Genomic DNA, 8076 nt, shown 5'->3' on the forward strand with positions numbered 1-8076 from the left:
TTATTCTTTTTTTTCCCCCTAGTTTTATTGAACTAATGAGGCAGTTGTACATCTCGAACTTTGAGGTAAAAGTGTTTTTTGTTATTTTACAACATTCACAAAGGGTTTTTATTTTATTTTTACTTTTTAGAACATTAAGTCATCGCGAGGAGGGAACCAAATAAAAACCCATGCCTCGTTTTCACTTCACATTTCAAAAATAATTCACAATTCAGGTAAAAGCAGAAAATGACAAGCACCCATGCTGTAGTCCATTCACACACACACAAACACACACACGCATACATATCAAACCCAAGTGCATTTTATATATATATATATATATATATATATAATTTTTATTTTTATTTTTTTTACTGTTTTCAAGTATATTTTGCTTGCTAGTAGAGAAACTCAGGTTAAACTATAAAGCAGCAAACCAACAATAATAAGTAAGAATACTGAGTTTGGTTTCTTTCATGTTCCCGATATTAACATCATCAAATCATTCACCATACTGTAGCAATAAGGTATTTGGGTGCTATAAAGAAGCAGGAGGTAACATTTCATGAACTTTGAGGAATATGCTGGATAAGATTTGGAATATAGCTGATTAAATACACCAAGGCAGAAACAAACGACACTAAGTAGATAATCACAAGTGAGATAATAACAGAAGAGACTCAAACTGATATGCTAATAATTCATCTTTAAATAATTTCTTAAATCACTTACATTATGGAACTCGTTTAAAATCTCAGCTGCGGCCGCCGAGTGCAAAACCACAAAGGGATTGTTTGAGCTGAGCTGACGGTTCAACCCCCCCACCGAACCAAGGTGCAGAAGGCCGGCTCCAGTAAGAACTCCACCACCTAAACCAGGCGGTCGGCTATTGTCACTGTTAAATGCATCAGTGCAGTAGAACAATCACAGGTAACAACTCTGTAAAGCAGTGAAGTGCTTCAGTAAAGACGTTCATATGTAAGCAGGGAACCTATTCTAAAAAGTGCAGTCCTGCAGAGAGGTAGAGCACCCCGGGTCCATTCAGCGAGGCTCTTATAAGCGACGAAGCTCATGGTCTGATCTGCACCAGTATCCTAAAGCTCACTTTTGAAATCTAAAAGCCTACTTCATCCTAATTTTACTCAATGAATCAGCTTCATCCTGAGGCTCTGTTCCACACAGTTAGCTTTGCACTAGGCATGGGCGTCGGTGTCGAGGTATCTATCTTTTGTCAAACGGTTTTCATGGTTTAAAGTCACTTCAATGAGATGCAGGAGAAACGGCAGAGTTCGTTTTCTGTTTGCATGAATCATAGAGCAGCACTGTGATATTCCCTCCCCCCACCTATTTCTGCACACTGCAGGTCATCTAGCTCGGAAAAGGCACTTCCATCCTTCCAGTGTTGACAACAAAGTTTAATTTGATTGTTAATAACAGGGAAAGAAATGGGATGGAAAATACCAGACCTCCACCCATCACATCTATTAAGTCTTTTATAATTACTAAGTCCTTTCACCCCATCACTGTTTCATACCCCTGCAGTTTTGATCATTTTGTACCAAAGATTTCTCAGGTATGAAATATTGAAGTACATTTTATACCTGCCGTTGAGGAAGTTTCATACACGCTTTGTCAAGCAACGACTAAACGTAATTTTCTACATTCTACCAATTGTCTTCTCTAAAACAATGTGGCTTTGTGATCATAATAAATTATCTCTATTTCAGTATTAAGCAAAATATCAATTCTAATGACATGTCAAAAGAATTAAAGAGCTAAAGTGAGGGTAAGAATCAGAATAAATAGAAATATAATGTGATACTGCAGCAAGACGTCTTCATGGTCAGATTTTTTTCACGTTTTTATGAATTGCTGAATGTCATTAAAAAAAATTTAAAAATGGCAACAAGTATAAATTTAACACATAGTAAGACATTTGTACAGGTTTAAGACTTTTTCAAGGCCTACATTTTTTTGGCTTTTTGACTTTCAAACGCCCTACAGAAACATTGTCAATTAACCAGCAAATGTAAGCTTGCCATTGTTCAGTGCTGCTCTACGGAAAGCAAGAGGCAGAAAACATCAAAAATAACAAACAGTGATTAAAAGAAAATAAATAATTTCTTTCAGTTTTTCCTAAATTATTCTTGTAAATACAGTGGTGTCACCAAAGCAAAGTATTTACTTTTTTATTTTTTCAAAAGGTCTGACACTGCGATAACCTCATACTGGCCCATGCCTGCTTTGCACACTGTTGAACCGTGCTGTAAACAATATGTGTTCCTACAACAGTTACCGCTGTAGGAGTTAAGGCAATCCACGTCTGTGCTTCGTCTGTGTGTCAGAAGCTCGTCCCACACTCAGAGGCACACAGCTCTTGGTGCATATGTAGCTAACCTGACACAGAAAGCACCCTCCTCAGCCGCCGAAGCAAAGCTCTCAGTGCGTACTGAATAAAACCTGTTTTTGATAAATGCTTAAAATGCTTTCAGTAACTGCATGTGAACATGACCTCTTGGACGTGATCGTTTCTAAAATCACAGAGGAAAGGATAGCTAGTCGGGTTTCTTGAGCACCAGTTCTCCGCTGTTTCTTTTTGTGTAGGTGCGTGTTTGTGTTGTGTGTGAGTGAGTGTGTGTTCAGAGGAAATCCCCAAAGAAGGCACTTCTGAGGCAAAACCTATAGTTTGCCATGCGATTTGATAAGGGAGTGCAATCAGTTACGCAATTCGATTTGTCTAAACTAATCTAACTGATGCGTTAAAAAGATGGGGGTTGTTTTTGCTCACCTGTGGCATGTAGGATATAAATCCACAGCAAGCTCAGGATTTATTTGACTTAAACTAGGGATTTAAAATAGCTGATCTGGTGCAGAACAAACATGAGCCCCCGTTTAGATTATAGCAGTCTACCCCTCCTTGTGCATCTGCCTGTCCTCAGCCCACCTGGTGCTCTCCACGGCTGATGTGAGAGGAAAACTCGTAGCGGTCCTGGCTGGGATGCCCGCAGATGTTGCACTCGAAGGGCTGGCGGAAGCCGTGGCAGCCCATGTGGATGGTGTACATGACGTGGTCCAGGAAGAGGATGCAGCAGTGCCGGCAGTAGAAGGAGCGCACAGGCCTGCCCCCCTTGTCCAAAACTTGGAAATTGTTCCTGGAGGAGAGAGGCGAGCCTGGGTTTCTCTTTACAACACCCGGGAGAACGGGACCCCCTCTGTCCCACTCTGCGTCCAAGTCTTTGGCCTGGCTGGGGCTGATGGTGGGATGGCCACGGGGCAGTGCTGGGGTCAGATAGTGGAGGTGATGGTTGTTGGAGGTACTTGTCGGGGCTGTAGCCCTTGTGCTCTGCTCTTCCGCTGTGCTCTCTGTGTCCGTAGAGTCGGGGCAGCCGTTGGGCGAGGTGGTGTGACTGTGCGCTGAGGGCTGGTCGTCCCGGGCTTCGCCTGCCTCCCGCCCAGGGAGGCCAAGGGACATTGCTGCGAGCCCGACTGCGCTGTGGGCTCGGGGGCCCTGGAGAGCCACGCCACTGCTGAGGGAACCCACAACGGTTCGGAGCTCCGCCACAAAGCCAGGATGGAGCGGATGCAGCGAGGGCGACTCCTGGCTCTCAGCTTTACTTCTTGCGAAGTGGAGGTGTGATCTAACCAGACCGGATGAGTCTCCAGCAGAATGGGAGCTCAGGAGATCCCCTTCCTTTTCAGAGCCAGAGGACAGTTCATAAGGTGCTTCTGGTGGTTCAAGGTGCATGTGCTTTTCTCCTGCAAAAGAAATGTGACATTAATACATTCTATCTAGGGGGGAACTTCACACAGAGTGTTAATGTTTGACGGTTTAACCCAGCAGTTCTTGCCTTTTTACAGGAAGTCACCATCTTGCACCCAGCACTCTAATGCTGGGATGCAAAACATTCTTCTTTTAATCATTCAATTCAAATGTATGTAATCAAGTACAGCACATTAAACAACATTGCATGTTGAAAACAGAGCAACTGTCTCGTTGTACATAGCTAATATGCAGCAGAAGCCACAAACATTATGTTGCTATCATCCGTTGCTATCAGGGTGCTGTCTTGGTTCTGGCTGGATAATTGGCCAGTCTTCTTAGGCCACTCTTAAGAGTTAACACCAAACTGGGTCAAACTTTTCACTCATCCAACCCAAACTGTTACCTTTGTGGAAAGGAAATTGGTTACAATTGGGTATGATCAGCATAATCTGTTCAGTTTATGGTCAGCATAATCTGATCTGGAGACTGCTACAACACCACTGTCACCATTTACAGCAAAGTACATTTAACATCAACATGGACTGAGAGACTGAGAGATTTTTGGTTTTCAAACAATGGCATAATAATGCTGAGGATCTTTTTCCCCTCTCAATAATACTCTCATATCCAACAAAGTGGATGAAATAACAGGAGGACTACCTCTAAATTCCTCCGCTTCACTTCAGGTTGATGGCTAAAACAATCGCCTGTTCCCACAGGATGATCCAAAACTGATTTTGGAGCAGATGAAGCAAGCTAACATCGACTTTTGGAATGGCTTTCCGCTTATATTCATAAGAACAAATATGGTCTATCTTTTGAAGCCAGGTCTATCGCAGATAACTAATCAATCTGATGGAGCTTAACCATTTCTGCCAAGACAAGTAGTCAAAGATTTAGTCAGAATTATGCTGGAAGTTTGTTTTTGTTACTATCATATTGTTATTATTTGGGGGTGAGTGAATATCCTTGACCCTGTGACCCATATTTTGAAAAAGAAAATCCTCCTCACATTTAAGTTCTTATTTCCAAATTGCATCAAGGTGGTTGTATAATCGTATCACCTCAGAAGACACATCTGTTAACTGCAATATGAAACGTCCAAAATTATATTGTCATGCTGCTGATGAGTGTATGCAAACATTTGACTGGTACGGTAAATCCGAGGTATTACGGCGTCAAAACAAGCTCACCCAAAAACTTCTGTGGTGTTGACCTCTTTCGTTTGGTGATGCTGACAGTCAGTCTGTCCACAAACGGCCTTTTTTCATTGGACGGCTGCAGCACAGGTTTAGTGATGCTCTCCATATTTACAGACTCTTCACCTGCACAGGGAGAAGCCCAAGCTTAATGACACTGACACATGAACTAGTATATGTTAATTTATGAAGGGCCTGGGTTTCTTCTATGTGCGACGTGTTACCAGGTGGCATCTGAGAGTCCAGAGTCTTCATGTAACTATGGCAGCGCTCCAGATGTTCCTCCAGTGTGCTCTGTTGCTTATAGCTGCGACTACAGTAGCTGCACTTGAAAGGTTTTCCCACTGTCGGGGAAGAAACTGAAAATCAGAGGGAAAACATTTTAACGATTGCTTGCCGAGGAGCCAGAGACGTAACAAACCAATAAACATTTAGATTATTCATGACAGAAAGTTAGAGATTTTGTGCGTCTGCTGGAGGGGATTTTTACTGACGAAGTAGCGCCGATATCTTGGCTTATGAGACTGGATTTTCCCTTCAATTAAAAATTCCTGAGATCGATTTTTGAAGCCCGAAAGTGACGGTAAAAGAACCGCCTAACCCCTCACCGCAACCTTCCAGTTTGGTAAGCCATCGGAAGCACTGACGTCAATTCATTGTAATCCAGTTTGCAGCGACGGTTTCTCTGTAAATGAACCTGTGCGACCCGATCACATCCAGCCAGAACTATTGCATCAACACTATATGTGAACACCTGCTGTTCACGTATGTTCTCAAAATTGAAAGCGCACTCACATGATTTCCTGTTTTTAAATCTGTAAATGTCACGTTTCTTTTTTTTCTTCTTTTCTTTACAGAAAATTGTGATGAAGACCTACTTCCTTTGAGTTTCAAAGAAAGGAGAAATGGACCAGTCTTGTAAGTGTACCCACTTCTAGCACTCTTTTACTTGGTTATACATCAACATCAATTAAGTTCAATGCCTGAGAGCGCACATGAACTGCAAAGTGGAAGGAACATTATACAAATAAGAAATCTGAAAAGTGTTGTGTATTAATCTTTCTTTAATCTGATCAAATAAAACACAAATAAGCAGATACAGAAAATAGGCTTCCAGCTCACGTAGAAGTATCTGCCAACAGGACAACTATTAGTTGAGCATGCCACAAACTCAGCGCTTATGGCAGAAAGAAAGCAGCGAGAAGTAAAGATGCTGTTCGCAACAGGTAATACCGCACGCCAACTGACTCACACAACTTCAGTCCTAAAACATGGCGGCGAAAGCTTCATGGTTTTCTTCAGCAGGGACAGGCGGACTAATCAGGCTCGATGTGAAATTGCTTAAGACTTGAGACTGGAACAGACGTCCACTTTCCAACAGGGCAGCAACCCAAAACGTACAAACAGAGCCAGATTTAGGTCAAAGACTGCTGATCCAATGTGTACATGATTTCAGTCCCTACATGAAAAGCAGGTGGGGTCATTGTCAAAAACAGCTATCAGTTCTAACTGCATTGAAAGATGGTTCTATGAAGCCTTGATCCAAGTGGACTGGATACAAACGAATGTCACTGTTTTAAGAAGTGAGACTTTACTTAATTGACTCTGTGGACAGTTAAAAAAAAATAAAATTAAAACCTTTTTTAAGGTTTTATTGGACCTTTATTTGAGTGTTTAGACCGGAAAGTGAGTAATGAGAGAGGGGGAGGATATGCAGCAAAGATCATCACCACTCAGACCTGTGACGGCCTTGTTGAGGTCTAAGGCCTCCTTATGTAAGTTGTGCTTTGCCCCCTGCGCCATCACAGCACCCCACTGAAAACCCTTTTTTAACAGGCTTTTATGAGCTGAAGGCTGATTCTGGCTCAAGCGTTGAATTTTATGTGGATACAGAATCTGGGGATCATTACGTTCATAGGCTAAAAAAAATAAAAGCAGAAACCTATGTCAATCTAGCGTTGCTGTAAGGGAGCTCACTGATTTACCCGAATGAGTGCGCAGATGACCAGCAAGAGCATCTCTCCGACGACAGGCGTAGTTGCAAACGGGACATTTGAAAGGCTTCTCTCCTGAATGAAGTTTGATGTGGCGCAGCAGGTTGCCCTTCTGGGTGAAGGAGGCTCCACACTGGTTGCACTGAAAAGGCCGCTCGCCTGCAAACATGTGCATGGATGTTTGGGCTACATTAATCTATTTATCACGCGTTGAAGCCTGCGGCGCTTGGTCGCGAACGCCGTCGCCGAAGGCTCGTCTCACCTGTGTGGCTGCGCTTGTGGACCATCAGCACGTTGGGTCCTATGCAGACCATCCCGCACACCTCGCACTGCAGCTTCCCATTGGGCAGCCGGATTGGTCCCGGTGAGGACGAATTAGGAGTAGCCATCTCACTGTAGAGGTTCCCTCTGTCTCCTCCGGCTCCGGCAAACGCTGGACCTCCTTCTTCAGCGGGACCCACCCTGTCATCTTTCCCACCGTCGCTCCTCGCAGTCTCTTTGTTCTCAGACTGTCGGGCACCTGAAGACTCTTCATCGCTACACAGCTCAACCTTAATGGAGTCTGTTTTTATGTTTTTTTGTAGAATGAAAGGTAAAGGAAAATACATTAACTTGAATACATGCTTTAAATTTAAAAAAACCAATACATACTATAAGACTGAAATCATTTTAAGTGACGCAAAAGCTGACCACTTAGGGAGCGGTGAGGCGAGGACTGCTGGCTGTTGGGAGATCTTACAGAAGTGGCCCGCAACCCAGCATAAAAATCCTGCTCTGCTGATGATTCTCCTCCATTACCTGCAACACAAATATATTGTAGTAAAGTAATCATAGCAAAGGTGCACAGATGTCTCTTTTGATTCCAGCTGCACCTAATCTTTGATTATTCCTTTATATTCATATTATATTTTATGTTTCTTCCAAGGACTCAAACTTTCTTAAAATTGTGGAGCATTTTTAATCCTACAAAATATCTTTACCTAGTATTTCTCTGAATAACAAATGTTTTGCTCTGATTCTAATTTCATTCAGTTTTTACCCGATAACTAGGCATTTTTAAGAGATATTTTGTTTGTTGCCTACAGAGACAACATTTGGGGTACCTCTTGGCTCATTTTTTGGGTTATTTTTCCCCCTT

The 8076-nt window shown here is 42.6% G+C and overlaps 1 protein-coding gene across 5 annotated transcripts in view; it reads right to left on the minus strand.

Annotated features, from left to right (window-relative positions):
* Positions 1-347: 347 nt before the first annotated feature.
* The window catches only part of ikzf4 (IKAROS family zinc finger 4), a 25304-nt gene continuing 17575 nt past the window's right edge, over positions 348-8076 (minus strand). For 4 of the 5 annotated variants that reach the window (XM_017305898.1, XM_008413677.2, XM_008413679.2 and 1 more), the window contains 6 exons: positions 7629-7736; positions 7201-7500; positions 6930-7124; positions 5169-5303; positions 4939-5070; positions 348-3738 (listed from right to left, as the gene is read on the minus strand). In XM_017305898.1, coding sequence (XP_017161387.1) covers positions 2918-3738; positions 4939-5070; positions 5169-5303; positions 6930-7124; positions 7201-7500; positions 7629-7736 — 1691 coding nt within the window. In that variant the 3' untranslated portion in view covers positions 348-2917. The remainder of the gene's footprint in view (positions 3739-4938; positions 5071-5168; positions 5304-6929; positions 7125-7200; positions 7501-7628; positions 7737-8076) is intronic. The other variant, XM_008413678.2, reaches the window with a different exon arrangement.

The sequence above is a fragment of the Poecilia reticulata genome, linkage group LG7, assembly GCF_000633615.1.
Source record: "Poecilia reticulata strain Guanapo linkage group LG7, Guppy_female_1.0+MT, whole genome shotgun sequence".
Lineage (NCBI taxonomy): Eukaryota > Metazoa > Chordata > Actinopteri > Cyprinodontiformes > Poeciliidae > Poecilia > Poecilia reticulata.